The sequence below is a fragment of the Salmo salar genome, chromosome 08 (assembly GCF_965601325.2).
Source record: "Salmo salar chromosome 08, fSalSal1, whole genome shotgun sequence".
NCBI classification, from domain to species: domain Eukaryota; kingdom Metazoa; phylum Chordata; class Actinopteri; order Salmoniformes; family Salmonidae; genus Salmo; species Salmo salar.
Window position 1 is genome coordinate 30,406,585 of NC_138298.1, and position 22,556 is coordinate 30,429,140.

A 22,556-nucleotide genomic window follows, 5' to 3' on the forward strand; every position below is an offset into this window, starting at 1 on the left:
TAAACAATTCTGCTGAAAATATGAAAAATAATGTAGACTAGGTTTATTTATTTAGGATATATATTAATTTATCCATGTATTAGCCTACATCTGGCAGGCTATACCCTGCGTGTGAGGGGTCAGTCTAGCTGCCAATGCAAGTCGAATATTGGGGAATAATTCCAGGCGCAATTTCGAAATCTGGTTCTGTGTTGAGTTGAGTTTTGTAACAGAGTAGCGCAGGGATCCGTCCTCTCAGGCTTCCACCGGGTCACGTGACGCGTTCCATTCCGGTCCAAGCTCAGAGCGTTCTAACCTCGAGTGGTCCACGGAGCCAGCCCGAGTTTTAACGACAATCATTCGCTTAGACATAGGCCTATCGTTTAGGATTTTTTATTTCGCCTTTATTTAACCTGATACATGATACATTTGGTGTGTAAAAAAAAAAAGTTACAACTGAAAAAGAGAGGTTTGTCGTTTATGCTTTTAATTAAACGTGGCGTAGGGAATACTCAGTGAAATGTAGCCTAAACAGTTGCAAAAACATATTTCTCTGTTCTGTAGACATGCGTAGCCTGTTAGATTGGGACACGGATCAAATTTATCTCAAATGTCAACGCGGCGAGTTTGTGGCGTTTGGCTGAAACCGCAAGTCTGAGGCAAGGCGCGGGCCACTCCGACGGACGACGAGGATAGCGACGTGATTTTGTTTCAGTATCAGAGTTACAGGGAATTTCAATGTGATCCATTACGTCCATCGATATGTTATCACATTAATCTGTACGCATTCGCTTTCTAATTTGTATTGTGACACACCGCTTGAGGGTGGAGGGGCAAAGATCAGATCAGGACTGAGTGCACGTGTTTGTGAGAATTACCGGAGACGCAAACATCTAAACGGATCGGTTCGTAGGCTACCACAACAACGATCACGACGCGGTTCATTTCTGACGACCTCGATGGTGTATGAACGCGTTGACAGTCCTGGATCTCCTGCTGCGCTTTGCCGTGAACTTTTGACCATCTCTCCCGGAGATAATAACCCCACTCCGGCACAGCCCCATCCAAGTTTTGAGCGTCGGATTCCGGGGAAGGGAAGAAGGACACGGAGGAGATATGGCGGTGACCGTGACTTTATCGCTCTCTCTCCTTCTCTTATCTCTCTCAAGTAAGTAGCCTCAATGGTAAACCGTTTGTGTTTGTAAATTTCATGTTTTGCACGCAGAAGACTCACTCAAAATGAACGCCGCTCGGGTTGACCACATTGTTTTTAAATTAGACAATGTCATGAAGTCGTTTGTGAAATGCATCTAGGCTATACACTACAGACTGAAATAAATCGCTTTTCGAAATGTATTTGGATAGGCTATTACTCAAGTAAGGAAACATATTATATACATTCTAAAGTGTATATATGTATATATATATATATATATAGCAACGAAGACAGCTTCCAAAGTCGCTGGATATTTTCGTATAACAGCTTATGTAAGTATGTTGTTTCGCCCTCTCCTCGCTTTTTTAGGTCTTGAAAACTTGCAGGGGAGTTTCCGTTGTCCGTTGTTCTGAAAGTTTGCCACGATTACAGACTGCATGACCTTGTAGCCTGATCTCAGCAAACTGTCAGCACCATGGACAGCGCACACGGATTCAACTCTCTAAAGTGTGTCTCTATTGAATACAGTGGTGTTCTGTTGAATCTCGCTAGACATTTGTAAAGGAAAACTTTCATGCCTAATGCTGTTCAGTCAACGTTGGGCCCTTGGATATAACGGTTTAGTAGAGAACATTAATGACACTGAGTCAATACGACTATGGCAGGAGAAGTCTAATTTACTCTACTTACAACTAGTACACTAGTAGTGTTACTCATCCTGGTCCTGGAGAGCCAGAGGGGTTTTGCCATGGCACTAACACACCTGATAAAACAAATCAACTCATCATCAAGCCGTTGATTATTTGAATCAGGTGTGTTAGTGCTGGGGGGGGGGGGGGGGGTGATGTCACCAGGCAGGCCAAAACTCCATTCAAACAGTTCTTACACTAAAAGGGTGTTATCATCATTTTCACAATTTCACAGTATTATTCCCCCCCACCCCCCACCAATTCGTTGGGGCATGGACTCCACAAGGTCTCAAAAGCGCTCCACACATTCCACAGTGTTCCACAGGGAGGCTGGCCCATGGTGACTCCGATGCTTCCCACAGTTGTGTCAAGTTGGCTGGATGTCCTTTGGGTGGTGGACCATTCTTGATACACAGTGGAAACTGTTGAGTGTGAAAAACCCAGCAGCATTGCAGTTCTTAACACAAACCGGTGTGCCTGGCACCTACTACCAAACCCTGTTCAAAGGCACTTAAATATCTTATCTTGTCCATTCACCCTATTAATGGCACACACACAATCCATGTCTCATGTCTGAAGGCCTAAAAATCCTTCTTTAACATGTCTCCTCCCCTTCATCCACACTGACTGAAGTGGATTTAACAGGTGACATCAATAAAGGATCATTGATTTCACCTGGATTCACTTGGTCAGTCTATGTCATGGAAAGAGCAGGTGTTCCTAATGTTTTGTACCCTCAGTGTATATAAAACACAACAAAATCTAATTTTTTACTTCCCTAGGCCTTTAAAGAAACACTGCAGGAGTAAATAGTCCCATTATCATGCACAGTGTTCAGCCAGACTGCAGATACCTGAAGTGAAGCTCAGCCAGTGAAGGAGGAAGTAGTTAGACATGAATGGAAACCAAGGCCTTCAGCTTGTGGAGTCAAACACACACTTTCCATGGGTTGCTTGGACCCGCATAGACACTCAGCCCATCCCAAGTCACGTCTTACCCCTCCCCTTCATTGTTTTCACATCTGGAAGATGAAAGCAATATGGTGGAAGCTTTACCAGTACACTGTTTATACCTACCCAGAACCACCAGACATGCTAACATCTAGCTGATAACTATCCAGACCCTACAGACATGCTAACACCTATCTGATACCTACCCAGACCCTACAGACATGCTAACATCTATCTGATAACTACCCAGACCCTACAGACATGCTAACATCTATCTGATAACTACCCAGACCCTACAGACATGCTAACACCTATCTGATACCTACCCAGACCCTACAGACATGCTAACACCTATCTGATAACTACCCAGACCCTACAGACATGCTAACATCTATCTGATAACTACCCAGACCCTACAGACATGCTAACAGCTATCTGATACCTACCTAGACCCTACAGACATGCTAACACCTAGCTGATAACTACCCAGACCCTACAGACATGCTAACATCTATCTGATACCTACCCAGACCCTACAGACATGCTAACATCTATCTGATACCTACCCAGACCCTACAGACATGCTAACACCTATCTGATACCTACCCAGACCCTACAGACATGCTAACACCTAGCTGATAACTACCCAGACCCTACAGACATGCTAACATCTATCTGATACCTACCCAGACCCTACAGACATGCCAACACCCATCGAGGGGTTATGGCCAAGCGTAAGGGACAAGGAGCAATTTGCGACCGGCTGCCTTACTCCAAAGATTATATTTTATGTTGACAAGATAGCCGAGTGACAGCTCTAAGAATGGAAATACTTGTCCTCCGTGATTGAAGGCAGGTGAGATTAGGTGGGACCATTTTAGCCAATGAGAGAGCAGATACGCATGTGAACAACAGGCACAACTAAGTCGTTTTTCTAAATCTTGCCAGAATGCACGTGCATTCACATGTATCAATACATTTGTAACAGCCTAAACATTAGGACATTTCTATTAAATCAAATAAGACTCATGTAATTTGACAGTCTCTCATAGACCTTCATACAAAAAGGGCTTATCTCATGGGGACAGATCTTGGGTGGAGTAAATCTCTCTTGTTTCGCCACTTCCTCTCTGCTTACTCCAACACATACCTTATTCAGTTAATCAGTTTGTATTGAAACGTGAAGGTATTCGTTGAAGTTCAATTGAGTTTCCAGGACACAGACAGACAGATTGATTCTCTGTAGAGTCCTGATCATGTCTACCACGGCCCCAGCCTCAGTCTCTCCTGCTAGCTAGATGCACACTAGGGCCTTACAGCTTGGGGTGGAGGTGTGATCCAGTGATCCAGGTATAGAAGACAAGGTACATGAACCCACAGAGGAAAGGACCAGTCTCCTGCAGTCTGTTGAGCACACACACACACACACACACACACACACACACACACACACACACACACACCACACACACACACACACACACACACACACACACACACACACCACACACACATACAGAAACACACACACAGAAACATACACATACAAGTACAGGTGCACACACACAAACACACTGTGCAGACCAATGACAGCTGAGCATTAGTGATCTACCCAGGATGCAGTTCTCATCAGGCGGTAACAAGAGAGTTGTGTCACTCTGCCAACATTTCCATCCCAACGGGGGGGTGTATATGTGTGTGTGTGACAGTTCTTTCTCACAGGCGCCTCAGTCTGCTTTTTATTTGCCCTTACTGTTAATATTAATAAAGGCCAGCATTCCTCCCAGTCCAGGTGTACCCTTAGGATTGCACATATTTGTTCCAGCCCAGCACTAATACCCCCGATTCCACTATTCCAGGGCTTGATGGTTAGATTGAGTCGTTGAATCAGGTGTGTTAGCGCTGGGCTGAAACAAAAAACACTTATGACCGTGCTATGTAGGGTTATGACAGTGTTATGTAGCCTTTATGAAGGCTCCAGGTTCAGATAAAGTGTAACCTAGAGGTGATGAGGATGCTCTATGGGTGTGGTGTCGCCTCTCCTCTCCATCGCCTCTCCTCTCTCTTCTCCCCCTCTCCTCTCTTCTTTCTCCTTTCTTCTCCCCTTCTCCTCTCCCCTTCTCCTCTCTCCTCCCTCTCTCTTCTCCCCCTCTCCTCCCTCCCTCTCTCCTCTCCCCATCCCCATCCCCTCTCCTCTCTTCTCCCCCTCTCCTCTCTTCTCCCCCTCTCCTCCCTCTCCCTCTCTCCTCTCCTCATCCCTCTCCTCTCTTCTCCCCATCACCTCTCCTCTCTCCTCTCCCTATCCCCTCTCTTCTCCCCACTGCCTCTCCTCCCTCCTCTCCTCCCTCTCTCCTCCCCATCCCCTTTCCTCTCCAAGCTGAAGTCATCCACACTGAAACAACCCACAGCAGCTGAGACCTGAGACCATCACACTGATAAAGGAGACCTGAGACCATCACACTGATAAAGGAGACCTGAGACCATCACACTGATAAAGGAGACCTGAGACCATCACACTGATAAAGGAGACCTGAGACCATCACACTGATAAAGGAGACCTGAGACCATCACACTGATAAAGGAGACCTGAGACCATCACACTGATAAAGGAGACCTGAGACCATCACACTGATAAAGGAGACCTGAGACCATCACACTGATAAAGGAGACCTGAGACCATCACACTGATAAAGGAGACCTGAGACCATCACACTGATAAAGGAGACCTGAGACCATCACACTGATAAAGGAGACCTGAGACCATCACACTGATAAAGGAGACCTGAGACCATCACACTGATAAAGGAGACCTGAGACCATCACACTGATAAAGGAGACCTGAGACCATCACACTGATAAAGGAGACCTGAGACCATCACACTGATAAAGGAGACCTGAGACCATCACACTGATAAAGGAGACCTGAGACCATCACACTGATAAAGGAGACCTGAGACCATCACACTGATAAAGGAGACCTGAGACCATCACACTGATAAAGGAGACCTGAGACCATCACACTGATAAAGGAGACCTGAGACCATCACACTGATAAAGGAGACCTGAGACCATCACACTGATAAAGGAGACCTGAGACCATCACACTGATAAAGGAGACCTGAGACCATCACACTGATAAAGGAGACCTGAGACCATCACACTGATAAAGGAGACCTGAGACCATCACACTGATAAAGGAGACCTGAGACCATCACACTGATAAAGGAGACCTGAGACCATCACACTGATAAAGGAGACCTGAGACCATCACACTGATAAAGGAGACCTGAGACCATCACACTGATAAAGGAGACCTGAGACCATCACACTGATAAAGGAGACCTGAGACCATCACACTGATAAAGGAGACCTGAGACCATCACACTGATAAAGGAGACCTGAGACCATCACACTGATAAAGGAGACCTGAGACCATCACACTGATAAAGGAGACCTGAGACCATCACACTGATAAAGGAGACCTGAGACCATCACACTGATAAAGGAGACCTGAGACCATCACACTGATAAAGGAGACCTGAGACCATCACACTGATAAAGGAGACCTCACTGTTTGTTTGAGAAAGAGAGTGATAGTGTGTGCGTGCGTGCATGTTCAGGCTGGAGAGACTAGCTCTTAAAGGAAGCCGCTCCAGATGGTTTCTCTCTTAATAATTTAAACCAGGATATGTTCTACCTCTCCTCCACCGCTAACGCTTTGTCTGGTGAGCTACACACACACACACACACACACACACACACACACACACACACACACACACACACACACACACACACAATGTTTGTTGAGTTGAAACTTAAACATCAGTTGGGACACCTAATAAAGAGTCATGAAGACAGTGGTACCATAATGATACATTGAACTGGTTACATCTCCACAAAATGATCAACGTGCACAAAGAGAGTTTATTCTCCATCTTAACATGATCTGCTTTACATGTCCTTTATCCCAGCTGATAACATGTGAAAGAACAGTGTTTCTACAGATACACCTTAACTACATGACGCAGGATGAGGGAAAAGAGACAGCATGGTAGAGGTTCAACTGATTCACTCTCCTCTGGTGTGTGTTTTTCTATGTGTGTGTCTGTGTCTGTGTGTGTGTTTTACTCCAAAGGATCTTCTCCATATGTGTGCTATCATTCTAACATTCCATGACATTTAACAGATGTTTTCATGATGCTGCAGCAACTCACTTTTGACAGATTCTGTCTCTTTCTCTGCCTCTTTCTCTCGCTCTCTACATCTATCTATCTCTCGCTCTGTCTCTCTCTCTGATACTGTGCTAATATCCTATTCACAGGGAGAGCAAAGAGCTTTTTTGAAAAGACATGCAGTGATTGTTCTGCGGTATAGAACAGCTAGCTACAGTGTACATTATACACACAACTATAGAGGGATGTGGATGCTAATATCAGTCAGTCACTCGACCTATCAGAGGGATGAGTACTAATTTGATTGTGTACAGTGTCTTTGTTCCAAATGGAACTCTATTCCCCATGTAGTGCACTACTTCTGACCAGGGCCCTATTCCCCATGTAGTGCACTACTTCTGGCCAGGGCCCTATTCCCTATGTAGTGCACTACTTCTGACCAGGGCCCTATTCCCTATGTAGTGCACTACTTCTGACCAGGGCCCTATTCCCCATGTAGTGCACTACTTCTGACCAGGGCCCTATTCCCTATGTAGTGCACTACTTCTGACCAGGACCCTATTCCCTATGTAGTGCACTACTTCTGACCAGGGCTCTATTCCCTATGTAGTGCACTACTTCTGACCAGGGCTCTATTCCCTATGTAGTGCAGTACTTCTGACCAGGGCCCTATTCCCTATGTAGTGCACTACTTCTTACCAGGACCCTATTTCCTATGTAGTGCACTACTTCTGACCAGGGCCCTATTCCCCATGTAGTGCACTACTTCTGACCAGGGCCCTATTCCCTATGTAGTGCACTACTTCTGACCAGGGCCCTATTCCCTATGTAGTGCACTACTTCTGACCGGGCCCTATTCCTTATGTAGTGCAGTACTTCTGACCAGGGCCTTATTCCCTATGTAGTGCACTACTTCTGACCAGGGCCTTATTCCCGATGTAGTGCACTACTTCTGACCAGGGCTCTATTCCCTATGTAGTGCAGTACGTCTGACCAGGGCCCTATTCCCTATGTAGTGCACTACTTCTGACCAGGACCCTATTTCCTATGTAGTGCAGTACTTCTGACCAGGGCCCTATTCCCTATGTAGTGCACTACTCCTGACCAGGGTCACTAATGTTAGTGCTTGCTTTTGAATATATCCTGCCTGGTATCTATGAAACATGTCTACTTGCTAACTTGATACAATACTCAACTTAACTAGGGCTTTCACAACCTTGAACACACAGAATACCTGAACTAGGGCCTTCACAACCTTGAACACACAGAAACCTGAACTAGGGCCTTCACAACCTTGAACACACAGAAACCTGAACTAAGGGGCCTTCACAACCTTGAACACACAGAAACCTGAACTAGGGTCTTCACAACCTTGAACACACAGAAACCTGAGCCTTCACACCTTGAACACACAGAAACCTGAACTAGGGTCTTCACAACCTTGAACACACAGAAACCTGAACTAGGGTCTTCACAACCTTGAACACACAGAAACCTGAACTAGGGCCTTCACAACCTTGAACACACAGAAACCTGAACTAGGGCCTTCACAACCTTGAACACACAGAAACCTGAACTAGGGCCTTCACAACCTTGAACACACAGAAACCTGAACTAGGGCCTTCACAACCTTGAACACACAGAAACCTGAACTAGGGTCTTCACAACCTTGAACACACAGAAACCTGAACTAGGGCCTTCACAACCTTGAACACACAGAAACCTGAACTAGGGCCTTCACAACCTTGAACACACAGAAACCTGAACTAGGGCCTTCACAACCTTGAACACACAGAAACCTGAACTAGGGTCTTCACAACCTTGAACACACAGAAACCTGAACTAGGGCCTTCACAACCTTGAACACACAGAAACCTGAACTAGGGTCTTCACAACCTTGAACACACAGAAACCTGAACTAGGGCCTTCACAACCTTGAACACACAGAAACCTGAACTAGGGCCTTCACAACCTTGAACACACAGAAACCTGAACTAGGGCCTTCACAACCTTGAACACACAGAAACCTGAACTAGGGCCTTCACAACCTTGAACACACAGAAACCTGAACTAGGGTCTTCACAACCTTGAACACACAGAAACCTGAACTAGGGCCTTCACAACCTTGAACACACAGAAACCTTAACTAGGGCCTTCACAACCTTGAACACACAGAAACCTGAACTAGGGCCTTCACAACCTTGAACACACAGAAACCTTAACTAGGGCCTTCACAACCTTGAACACACAGAAACCTTAACTAGGGCCTTCACAACCTTGAACACACAGAAACCTGAACTAGGGTCTTCACAACCTTGAACACACAGAAACCTGAACTAGGGCCTTCACAACCTTGAACACACAGAAACCTGAACTAGGGCCTTCACAACCTTGAACACACAGAAACCTGAACTAGGGCCTTCACAACCTTGAACACACAGAAACCTGAACTAGGGTCTTCACAACCTTGAACACACAGAAACCTGAACTAGGGCCTTCACAACCTTGAACACACAGAAACCTGAACTAGGGTCTTCACAACCTTGAACACACAGAAACCTTAACTAGGGCCTTCACAACCTTGAACACACAGAAACCTGAACTAGGGCCTTCACAACCTTGAACACACAGAAACCTGAACTAGGGCCTTCACAACCTTGAACACACAGAAACCTGAACTAGGGTCTTCACAACCTTGAACACACAGAAACCTTAACTAGGACCTTCACAACCTTGAACACACAGAACCTGAACTAGGGTCTTCACAACCTTGAACACACAGAAACCTGAACTAGGGCCTTCACAACCTTGAACACACAGAAACCTGAACTAGGGTCTTCACAACCTTGAACACACAGAAACCTGAACTAGGGCCTTCACAACCTTTAACACACAGAAAGCTTTGGTAGCCTAGCTGAACTGAACAGCAGTTGAGTTAACTAACAGTACAGGTAGGTTTCTCCCTGCGGGTAATGCTGGTTGTAATGACATCAGCTCTACAACTGCTTTGTCTCTGGGCTGTTACAGTAAAGTGCAGCAGAGGAAAAGTGATGCGTGGACTAAACGTTAGTGTGTGTTAGATTCCTCCCCTCCAGCTGTCTCTGCATACGTTGCCACGTCACTACACACTCTGATTCCCAGTCAGCTGCTGGGGGGGATCATGACAGAAGATAGGAGTGTGTCAGAGCAATGTATTGTGGGAGTAGCACGACCGGGGGGGGAGAGAGAGAGAGAGAGAGAGAGAGAGAGAGAGAGAGGGTTACATTGGAGCAGAAAAAGACAATGTCTCTGTCTTTCAGTCGTCTTTCTGTCATCTTTCTGTCTCTCTGTTTCTGTCTCTGCTTTTTATACACACACACACACACTCTCATATTGTGTGTATGTTGACATTTTCCTTCTCCACATGTCTGGAGGGGCCGTGATGGCTGCTACAGTGTGTCAGTCCTCTAGAGTTCAAACTCTCTGCCAACAAACCTCTGTTAGTTAAAGGGGCAATCAGGGATTTAATGGTTTTTTTTACATTGAAATGAATGGTATATATCCATTCATTCTTGAAGAATATAATTTATAAATGTCTCTTGATCTTAGTTCAACCATCTTAACCTATCAAAACCCAAAATATAAGCTTGTTTTTCTCCATTGTTTGTAAACAAACACTGTAGCCTGAAGCTTCAGAACATTATTAAAACTAGAATCACGTGGATGGTCAGTCCCTGCATCCATATCTTTGTCTATGAATTTGAGAGTGGTTATATTTCTCCTGCCCCGTCCCTCAGCTGTTTACCAAGGTAAAGTGGCCCTTTTATTGTAGTTTGAATCCCAGATTGCCCCTTTTATAAGGCATTTATCTGTCTCTCTGAGCCAGAGTGTTGGGTCTGTGTTTGAGCAGACGTTCTGTCTGTGAGTGTGTTCCTTTCAGATAAAATAGCTGTGCTACTATGGGGACCTAAACTATCAGCAGTCTATCTCCTGTGTGTGTGTGTGTGTGTGTGTGTGTGTGTGTGTGTGTGTGTGTGTGTGTGTGTGTGTGTGTGTGTGTGTGTGTGTGTGTGTGTGTGTGTGTGTGTGTGTGTGTGTGTGTGTGAGACGTGTGGGCGTGTGCTCGTTTCAGATGGTGAACAGCTAGCTGGTGTGTGTGAAAGTGTGTTTTGTATCTTGTTGAGTCAAGGGAGGCTGGTGTGTGTGCTTTCAGAAACTCTCTCTCTCTCTCGTGTGTGTGTGTGTGTCCAGGTACAGGAGCGGAGAATGCCGAGGAGCGGCTGGTGAACTACCTGTTGAGTCCAGAGCGTTATAACAAACTGATCCGTCCTGCTGTTAACAAGAGCCAGCAGGTTACCATCTCTATACAGGTGTCTCTGTCACAGCTCATCAGTGTGGTGGGTACACACACACACACACACACACACTGACCAGAACATTCATATACAGACACTATGTCACCATTTCTATAACACACTGACCAGAACATTCATATACAGACACTATGTCACCATTTCTATAAACACACTGACCAGAACATTCATATACAGACACTATGTCACCATTTCTATAACACACTGGCCAGAACATTCATATACAGACACTATGTCACCATTTCTATAACACACTGACCAGAACATTCATATACAGACACTATGTCACCATGTCTATAAACACACTGACCAGAACATTCATATACAGACACTATGTCACCATTTCTATAACACACTGACCAGAACATTCATATACAGACACTATGTCACCATTTCTATAACACACTGACCAGAACATTCATATACAGACACTATGTCACCATTTCTATAACACACTGACCAGAACATTCATATACAGACACTATGTCACCATTTCTATAAACACACTGACCAGAACATTCATATACAGACACTATGTCACCATTTCTATAACACACTGACCAGAACATTCATATACAGACACTATGTCACCATGTCTATAAACACACTGACCAGAACATACATATACAGACACTATGTCACCATTTCTATAACACACTGACCAGAACATTCATATACAGACACTATGTCACCATTTCTATAAACACACTGACCAGAACATTCATATACAGACACTATGTCACCATTTCTATAACACACTGACCAGAACATTCATATACAGACACTATGTCACCATTTCTATAACACACTGACCAGAACATTCATATACAGACACTATGTCACCATTTCTATAAACACACTGACCAGAACATTCATATACAGACACTATGTCACCATGTCTATAAACACACTGACCAGAACATTCATATACAGACACTATGTCACCATGTCTATAACACACTGACCAGAACATTCATATACAGACACTATGTCACCATGTCTATAAACACACTGACCAGAACATTCATATACAGACACTATGTCACCATGTCTATAACACACTGACCAGAACATTCATATACAGACACTATGTCACCATGTGTTTGTCTTTCAGAATGAGAGAGAACAGATTATGACCACCAACCTCTGGCTGTTCCAGGTGATGGTCTTTACACTTCCAGCCCTAACAGGCACCAGTTAACCAACACTGTGGATGACTCCCAAATGCCTCCCTTTCACTATATATATTCTCTATATAGTGTGGCACGTTATACCAGTGCCCAGTAGTGCACTACAGGACAGGGCTCTCCAACCCTGTTTCTGGAGAGATACCCTCCTGTAGGTTTTAACTCCAACCCTGTTTCTGGAGAGCTACTGTCCTGTAGGTTTTAACTCCAACCCTGTTTCTGGAGAGCTACCGTCCTGTAGGTTTTAACTCCAACCCTGTTTCTGGAGAGCTACTGTCCTGTAGGTTTTAACTCCAACCCTGTTTCTGGAGAGCTACCGTCCTGTAGGTTTTAACTCCAACCCTGTTCCTGGAGAGCTACTGTCCTGTAGGTTTTAACTCCAACCCTGTTCCTGGAGAGCTACTGTCCTGTAGGTTTTAACTCCAACCCTGTTCCTGGAGAGCTACTGTCCTGTAGGTTTTAACTCCAACCCTGTTCCTGGAGAGCTACTGTCCTGTAGGTTTTAACTCCAACCCTGTTTCTGGAGAGCTACCGTCCTGTAGGTTTTAACTCCAACCCTGTTCCTGGAGAGCTACTGTCCTGTAGGTTTTAACTCCAACCCTGTTTCTGGAGAGCTACTGTCCTGTAGGTTTTAACTCCAACCCTGTTCCTGGAGAGCTACTGTCCTGTAGGTTTTAACTCCAACCCTGTTCCTGGAGAGCTACTGTCCTGTAGGTTTTAACTCCAACCCTGTTTCTGGAGAGCTACCGTCCTGTAGGCTTTAACTCCAACCCTGTTCCTAGAGAGCTACCGTCCTGTAGGAGTAAAGCTACAGGAGGGTAGCTCTCCAGGAACTGAGTTGGAGTTAAAACCTACAAGACTGTTACTCTCCTTAGAACTGAGTTGGACTGAACCTACAGGACTGAAGCTCTCCAGGAACTGAGTTGGACTGAACCTACAGGACTGAAGCTCTCCAGGAACTGAGTTGGACTGAACCTACAGGAGGGTATCTCTCCAGGAACAGAGTTGGAGAGCCCTGATATATAGGGACTAGGATGCTATTTGGGATGTTCATATTGTAATCACCACATATTATACCATTGTACATTATCTCAGTGTTTGAAATGTTGAGCTGTGTGTGTTTCTGGGTGGTGTAGTTTATGGGTCCCTGTCTGTCTCTGTCTCCAGGAGTGGAATGACTACAGACTGAGATGGGACCCAGAGAAATACGAAGGCATCAAAAAACTACGAATTCCATCTCAACACATTTGGCTTCCTGATATTGTTCTCTACAACAAGTATGTAACGCAGGTGCAGTGTGTGTGTGTATTTATGAAATTGAATCCTATTCACATGTACGATACATTTATAGATGTCAATGTATTACTGTATTGTTGCAGACGTGTGTGTGCCTTTCAGCATGTCTGTGTGTGTTTGTGTGCCTTTCAGCGTGTGTGTGTGTGTGTGTGTGTGTGTGTGTGTGTGTGTGTGTGTGTGTGTGTGTGTGTGTGCGTGCCTTTCAGCATGTGTGTGTGCGTGCCTTTCAGCATGTGTGTGTGCGTGCCTTTCAGCATGTGTGTGTGTGTCTGTTTGTGTCTGTGTCCCTTTCAGCATGTGTTTCTGTGTGTGTGTGTGCTCATGTTCCTTTCTTTCAGCATGTGTGTGTGTGTGTGTGTGTGTGTGTGTGTGTGTGTGTGTGTGTGTGTGTGTGTGTGTGTGTGTGTGTGTGTGTGTGTGTGTGTGTGTGTGTGTGTGTACCTTTGTTCATGTGTGTATCCGTTTGTGTATGTCCCTCATCCTGGTAGAGGCATTCTGACATTCTCTCTGTTCCAGAACGCTCATGCGGAAAATCCACAGCTAAAATAAGGTTCATGTTTCTACGGTGATTTTTAATTGAAATTTAGTGCAGAAATAATGGTCCTGATGTGTCCTCAAGTACCAGGCTGTTAACGAGGGTGAGGGATTAACGAGGAGCAGTTAATTAATGTGGAATAATCACACCTCGTTATCACACCAGTCTGTACATACTATCTATCTGTTAGCGGTTCCACCTTTACTCAACCCTGCAGTGTGTGTGTGTGTGTGTGTGTGTGTGTGTAACATTGATGTGGACTCTCTCGTCCCTGCAGTGCGGACGGGGTGTACGAGGTCTCCTTCTATTGCAACGCCGTGGTGTCCAACACAGGAGACATCTTCTGGCTCCCGCCTGCCATCTACAAGTCAGCCTGCGCCATCGAGGTCCAGCACTTCCCCTTCGACCAGCAGGTGGCTGTTGGTGTTGTTGTAATGTGGTTGTTGTTGATGCTGTCTTTGATCTGTGCTTCTGGGGGCTGTTACAGAAGGCTGGACCAATGAGAGACAGCTAACTGTCCTTTTGAGAAATATAGACTTAAAATGGTCATGGTATAATTGACTCGACAACAACAACCAATATACAAGTTCAGTGTTCTTAATCAAACAGAAAAGTTACATGTAGCTGTTTATCAAAGTTAGCTGGATACTGTAACACTCCTGTTTACTGGAATATCATACTGGTCTGACTGATGCTGTCTGACTGATGCTGTCTGTGTGTCTGATGTGACTGATGTTGTCTGATGTGATGCTGTCTGTATGTCTGATGTGACTGATGTTGTCTGATGTGATGCTGTCTGTGTGTCTGATGTGACTGATGTTGTCTGATGTGATGTTGTCTGATGTGACTGATGTTGTCTGATGTGATGCTGTCTGTGTGTCTGATGTGACTGATGTTGTCTGATGTGATGTTGTCTGATGTGACTGATGTTGTCTGATGTGATGCTGTCTGTGTGTCTGATGTGACTGATGTTGTCTGATGTGATGTTGTCTGATGTGACTGATGTTGTCTGATGTGATGCTGTCTGTGTGTCTGATGTGACTAATGTTGTCTGATGTGATGCTGTCTGTGTGTCTGATGTGACTGATGTTGTCTGATGTGATGCTGTCTGTGTGTCTGATGTGACTGATGTTGTCTGATGTGATGCTGTCTGTGTGTCTGATGTGACTGATGTTGTCTGATGTGATGCTGTCTGTATGTCTGATGTGACTGATGTTGTCTGATGTGATGCTGTCTGTGTGTCTGATGTGACTGATGTTGTCTGATGTGATGCTGTCTGTGTGTCTGATGTGACTGATGTTGTCTGACTGATGCTGTCTGTGTGTCTGATGTGACTGATGTTGTCTGATGTGATGCTGTCTGATCTGACTAATGTTGTCTGATGTGATGCTGTCTGTGTGTCTGATGTGACTGATGTTGTCTGATGTGATGCTGTCTGTGTGTCTGATGTGACTAATGTTGTCTGATGTGATGCTGTCTGTGTGTCTGTGACTGATGTTGTCTGATGTGATGCTGTCTGTGTGTCTGATGTGACTGATGTTGTCTGATGTGATGCTGTCTGTATGTCTGATGTGACTGATGTTGTCTGATGTGATGCTGGCTGTGTGTCTGATGTGACTGATGTTGTCTGATGTGATGCTGTCTGTATGTCTGATGTGACTGATGTTGTCTGATGTGATGCTGTCTGTGTGTCTGATCTGACTAATGTTGTCTGATGTGATGCTGTCTGTGTGTCTGATGTGACTGATGTTGTCTGATGTGATGCTGTCTGTGTGTCTGATCTGACTAATGTTGTCTGATGTGATGCTGTCTGTGTGTCTGATGTGACTGATGTTGTCTGATGTGATGCTGTCTGTGTGTCTGATGTGACTGATGTTGTCTGATGTGATGCTGTCTGTATGTCTGATGTGACTGATGTTGTCTGATGTGATGCTGTCTGTGTGTCTGATGTGACTGATGTTGTCTGATGTGATGCTGTCTGTATGTCTGATGTGACTGATGTTGTCTGATGTGATGCTGTCTGTGTGTCTGATCTGACTAATGTTGTCTGATGTGATGCTGTCTGTATGTCTGATGTGACTGATGTTGTCTGATGTGATGCTGTCTGTGTGTCTGATGTGACTGATGTTGTCTGATGTGATGCTGTCTGTATGTCTGATGTGACTGATGTTGTCTGATGTGATGCTGTCTGTATGTCTGATGTGACTGATGTTGTCTGATGTGATGCTGTCTGTGTGTCTGATGTGACTGATGTTGTCTGATGTGATGCTGTCTATATGTCTGATGTGACTGATGTTGTCTGATGTGATGCTGTCTGTGTGTCTGATCTGACTAATGTTGTCTGATGTGATGCTGTCTGTATGTCTGATGTGACTGATGTTGTCTGATGTGATGCTGTCTGTGTGTCTGATGTGACTGATGCTGTCTGACTGATGCTGTCTGACTGATGCTGTCTGATGTCACTGATGTCTGATCTATCTATCCATCTAGAACTGCACACTCAAGTTCCGCTCGTGGACCTACGACCACACCGAAGTCGACCTCATCCTCACCAGCGACTTCGCCAGCCGGGACGACTTCACGCCGAGTGGCGAGTGGGACATCGTGTCGCTGCCCGCCCGCAAGAACGAAGACCCCGACGACATCACCTACCTGGACATCACCTACGACTTTGTCATCAAGAGGAAGCCTCTGTTCTACACCATCAACCTGATCATCCCCTGTGTGCTGATCACCTCTCTGGCCATCCTGGTCTTCTACCTGCCCTCTGACTGTGGGGAGAAGATGACCCTGTGTATCTCTGTCCTGCTGGCCCTCACTGTCTTCCTGCTGCTCATCTCTAAGATAGTACCGCCCACCTCTCTGGCTGTGCCTCTCATAGGTAGGTAGAACCGCCCACCTCTCTGGCTGTGCCTCTCATAGGTAGGTAGAACCGTCCATCTCTCTGGCTGTGCCTCTCATAGGTAGGTAGAACCGTCCATCTCTCTGGCTGTGCCTCTCATAGGTAGGTAGAACCGCCCACCTCTCTGGCTGTGCCTCTCATAGGTAGGTAGAACCGCCCACCTCTCTGGCTGTGCCTCTCATAGGTAGGTAGAACCGCCCACCTCTCTGGCTGGGCCTCTCATAGGTAGGTAGAACCGCCCACCTCTCTGGCTGTGCCTCTCATAGGTAGGTAGAACCGCCCACCTCTCTGGCTGTGCCTCTCATAGGTAGGTAGAACCGTCCACCTCTCTAGCTGTGCCTCTCATAGGTAGGTAGAACCGCCCACCTCTCTGGCTGTGTCTCTCATAGGTAGGTAGAACCGCCCATCTCTCTGGCTGTGTCTCTCATAGGTAGGTAGAACCGTCCATCTCTCTGGCTGTGTCTCTCATAGGTAGGTAGAACCATCCATCTCTCTGGCTGTGCCTCTCATAGGTAGGTAGAACCATCCATCTCTCTGGCTGTGTCTCTCATAGGTAGGTAGAACCGCCCATCTATCTGGCTGTGTCTCTCATAGGTAGGTAGAACCGTCCATCTCTCTGGCTGTGTCTCTCATAGGTAGGTAGAACCGTCCATCTCTCTGGCTGGGCCTCTCATAGGTAGGTAGAACCGTCCATCTCTCTGGCTGGGCCTCTCATAGGTAGGTAGAACCGCCCATCTCTCTGGCTGTGCCTCTCATAGGTAGGTAGAACCGCCCATCTCTCTGGCTGTGCCTCTCATAGGTAGGTAGAACCGTCCATCTCTCTGGCTGTGCCTCTCATAGGTAGGTAGAACCGTCCATCTCTCTGGCTGGGCCTCTCATAGGTAGGTAGAACCGTCCACCTCTCTGGCTGGGCCTCTCATAGGTAGGTAGAACCGTCCATCTCTCTGGCTGTGTCTCTCATAGGTAGGTAGAACCGTCCATCTCTCTGGCTGGGCCTCTCATAGGTAGGTAGAACCGTCCACCTCTCTGGCTGTGCCTCTCATAGGTAGGTAGAACCGTCCATCTCTCTGGCTGGGCCTCTCATAGGTAGGTAGAACCGTCCACCTCTCTGGCTGTGTCTCTCATAGGTAGGTAGAACCGTCCATCTCTCTGGCTGTGTCTCTCATAGGTAGGTAGAACCGTCCATCTCTGGCTGTGTCTCTCATAGTGTCACAGTTCTCGTCGGTAGAAATGGACCAAAACGCAGCAGGTATGTGAATGCTCATCTCGACGTTTTAATAAGTACCAAATGAACACAAAAATAACAAACAGGAATACGATCGACAAAAACAGTCTGGCAAAGCATAAGGCTAAACGTAGAACAATCTCCCACACCTAACAAACACACCCTAATATATGGGACTCTCAGTCAAAGGCAAATAGACAACACCTGCCTTCAACTGAGAGTCCCAACCCCAATTAACCAAACATAGAAACAGACATACTAGACTAAACATAGAATACATGAAAACCAAACAGTGCCCAAAAACCCTGGAATACTAAATCAAATGCCCCTTCAACAAACACACCACCCCGAACCACATAAAACCAATACCCTCTGCCACGTCCTGACCAAACTACAATACCAATTAACCTTATACTGGCCAGGACGTGACACATAGGTAGGTAGAACCGTCCATCTCTCTGGCTGGGCCTCTCATAGGTAGGTAGAACCGTCCATCTCTCTGGCTGGGCCTCTCATAGGTAGGTAGAACCGTCCATCTCTCTGGCTGGGCCTCTCATAGGTAGGTAGACGTAGTTTGTTGGTTTGTTCTGGTCAATTATTTCTATACATTTTAAGTGTTGTTAGTACTGCATTTTTTTTATTCCATGTGGGTAATTCTTCCTCTGTGTGTGTGTGTGTGTGTGTGTGTGTGTGTGTGTGTGTGTGTGTGTGTGTGTGTGTGTGTGTGTGTGTGTGTGTGTGTGTGTGTGTATATTAACCAACCTCTCCTCTCCAGGTAAATACCTGATGTTCACTATGGTGTTGGTGACCTTCTCCATCGTGACCAGTGTGTGTGTCCTCAACGTTCACCACCGCTCCCCGTCCACCCACCGCATGCCTGACTGGGTCAAACGCCTCTTCCTGCTTCGCCTCCCCGCCTTCCTCCTCATGAGACGACCCGGGAACAGTAACGTCCGGGAAAAACTTCGACGGAAGCAGGCCACTGCCGGGAACACCACCTCCGGGAACCCTGGGAATTCCCGAGGCGGGGCGAAAAAGCGGTGTTCCGACATCAAGCTGGGAGGAGTCCAGACGGACTCTGACTCGTTCTGTGTGAAGGAGGATTCGGCCCGGAAGTTTGGCTGGAAGGTGGGAGACGTGTCGGGGGACGGTGGTATTCCGGAGATCAGGCGTCGCGTGGCGGTCCAGTGGGACGCTGACCTGGAGGAGGCGGTGGATGGAGTGAGGTATATCGCTGAACACATGAAGACGGAGGACGGAGATGAAGGGGTGAGGAGGAGGAGAATGGAATCTGTTCAAATGATTTGTGTAGATTTGTAATTGGCATATACATTTTTTACAGTCACACAATCTCTCTCCCCCCTCCCCCTCTCTTTCTCTCTCTCCCGCTGTCTCTCTCTCTCCACACCTCCCACCTCTCTCTTTCATTCTCTCTCTCCCGCTGTCTCTCTCTCTCCACACCTCCCACCTCTCTCTTTCATTCTCTCTCTCCCAACCTCTCTCTCTCCCCCTCTGTTCCTGTCTATCCCCCCCTACACCTTCTCTCTCTCTCTCTCTCTCTCTCTCTCTCTCTCTCTCTCTCTCTCTCTCTCTCTCTCTCTCTCTCTCTCTCTCTTTCTCTCTCTCTCTCTCTTCCTCTCTCTCTCTCTCTCTCTCTCTCTCCCTCTCCCCCTCTCCTTCTCTCTCTCTCCCCCTCTCTCTCTCTCTCTCTCTCTTCCTCTCCCCCTCTCCCCCTCTCTCTTCCTCTCCCCCTCTCTCTCCTTCTCTCTCTCTCTCCCTCTCCCCCTCTCCTTCTCTCTCTCTCCCCCTCTCTCTCTCTCTCCCTCTCCCCCTCTCCTTCTCTCTCTCCCTCTCCCCCTCTCTCTCTCTCTCTCTCTCTCCCCCTCTCTCTTCCTCTCCCCCTCTCTCCCCCTCTCTCTCCCTCTCCCCCCTCTCTTCCTCTCCCCCTCTCTCCCCCTCTCTCTCCCTCTCCCTCTCCCCCTCTCTCTCCGTCTCCCCCCTGTAGATCATAGAGGACTGGAAGTACGTAGCGATGGTAATTGACCGTCTGTTCCTGTGGATCTTTATCCTGGTGTGTGTGGTGGGAACTCTGGGTCTCTTCATGCAGCCCCTCTTCCAGAGCTACAACACTCCTACTGCAGACAGCAACGAGTGAGTCACACACACACACACACACACACACACACACACACACACACACACACACACACACACACACACACAGAGCTACAACACTCCTACTGCAGACAGCAACGAGTGAGTCACACACACACACACACACACACACACACACACACACACACACACACACACAGAGCTACAACACTCCTACTGCAGACAGCAACGAGTGAGTCACACACACACACACACACACACACACACACACACACACACACAGAGCTACAACACTCCTACTGCAGACAGCAACGAGTGAGTCACACACACACACACACACACACATTCACACACACACACACACACACAGAGCTACAACACTCCTACTGCAGACATCAACGAGTGAGTCACACACACACACACACACACACACACACACACACACACACACACACACACACACACACACACACACACACACACACGAAGACATGGTCAAATAAACAGATGAAATACACATAAATCCAATAACATGGCTAAAACTCAACTCTCTTCTATATTCCCGTATCATTGTAATATTTCTACATGTTTTATTTCTCCTCTCTCAGGTATGGTGATTTCTGAGAGCCCCTGGGAGTGGGCGTTGGAGAGGGAAACCCCGTAGCAGCTAAACGGACCGCTGTCCTACGAACTCTGGAGCAACCTGTGCCAAAGCCAGCACCGTCAGTAGTACTTCTACCCTGGTCAGTAGCTCATCAAGCATTAGAAGACATTGTAGAGGTACTATACGGTCTACTGTGAGCATTATGCTGGATCTCTCTCTCTCTCTAACTCTCTCTGGGCTCTCCACTCTTCAAGACAAGCTAGATCTCAACTACCAACAGGACACATTCAGGTTCTCTTCTCTTCCTTCTCATGTACTATTCATGGACAGGGTCTCTCTTTCCTTTGTTTGTTCGCTCTCTCTCTTTCTTTCTGTCTGTCTCTTTTTTTCTTTCTCTCTTTCTTTCTGTCTCTCTCTCTTGTTCTCTCTCTTCTTTTGAGGAAGATTTCACTTGGACGCACTTTGAACTGTGTTCTCCTCTTTAAGAGAGTGTACAGTAGTTATAATTGCATTATCTTATGTTTGGAAAATGTGGGTTCTCTCTCTCTCTCTCTCTCTCTCAAGCCATTACACTTGCAGTAGCCTATCAAAAGGATAGGTCTAAGACTCTACACTTAAAGCTAAAGGAAGGAAACTCATTTGAAGGACTGACAAAGGTCATTGTGAAGAGACTTGTTATTAAAAGATGGTTTTGAAAAGACTAATGATCACGCCGCTTCCCTAGTTCCACACAACACACACTCTACTTATTATGTTTAAATACCAACTGTATGTTAAACCTGTCAGTCTGCTACTCTACTTCCCACATATCTGACCACATGGCTGAGTCCAAAATGGCACCTTATTCCCTATACGGGGCACTACTTTTGACCAGAGCCCTATGGGTCCTGGTCAAAAGGAGTGCACTATCTAGGGAATAGGGTGCGGTTTTTGGATGTAGCCCATGTTCCAGGATTTAGCTGGGACGTTCACTTTGTATCTGCCTTAATAATAGATGAATACAGCTAATGACGATAGACTAATTATTATAAGAGGAATAATTCAAGGATTTTAACACCAGGATATTATTGATTCCAAATCAGTATGACATCTGGAGAAAAACAACAAGAGCAACAATGGGCTCCTTTGTATTATGTCAAATAAAATGCTCTAAAAAACACCTTTGGTCTGTTTTACTGATGTGTGTGAGAGCACGGGGGAAACACTAGGACTGCGTCCCAACTGGCACCCTGTGGGCCCTGGTCAAAGAAGTGCACTACGTAGGGAATAGGGTGCCTTTTGGGACGCTGTCTAGAGCTACAGAGGAGCGGTGGAAAGAGAACCAACTTGATTCCCATCTTCAGGATGAGAACTGGCATTCTGACTGGCCTTCACAAGATGTGTTTAGTCTG

The 22,556-nt window shown here is 46.4% G+C and overlaps 1 protein-coding gene across 1 annotated transcript; it reads left to right on the plus strand.

The window, feature by feature from the left end:
- The first annotated feature begins 255 nt into the window (after positions 1 to 255).
- Positions 256 to 22,324, plus strand: LOC106602152 (neuronal acetylcholine receptor subunit beta-2). The gene is made up of 9 exons (XM_082978579.1): positions 256 to 1,147; positions 11,180 to 11,325; positions 12,416 to 12,460; positions 13,656 to 13,765; positions 14,597 to 14,732; positions 16,810 to 17,200; positions 19,222 to 19,715; positions 20,452 to 20,597; positions 21,170 to 22,324. Exons 1-9 carry the CDS (start codon positions 1,096 to 1,098, stop codon positions 21,183 to 21,185), a joined length of 1,536 nt encoding a protein of 511 aa, XP_082834705.1. The 5' UTR covers positions 256 to 1,095; the 3' UTR covers positions 21,186 to 22,324.
- The last annotated feature ends 232 nt before the right edge of the window (positions 22,325 to 22,556 follow it).

What these genes read in the sequence shown, in the direction of transcription:
- LOC106602152 (XM_082978579.1), top strand. Translation starts at nt 1,096, where the DNA reads ATGGCGGTGACCGTGACTTTATCGCTCTCTCTCCTTCTCTTATCTCTC. An exon ending in GATATTGTTCTCTACAACAA is followed by an intron (nt 13,766 to 14,596) that starts GTATGTAACGCA and finishes TCGTCCCTGCAG; the next exon opens with TGCGGACGGGGTGTACGAGG. An exon ending in ACTTCCCCTTCGACCAGCAG is followed by an intron (nt 14,733 to 16,809) that starts GTGGCTGTTGGT and finishes CTATCCATCTAG; the next exon opens with AACTGCACACTCAAGTTCCG.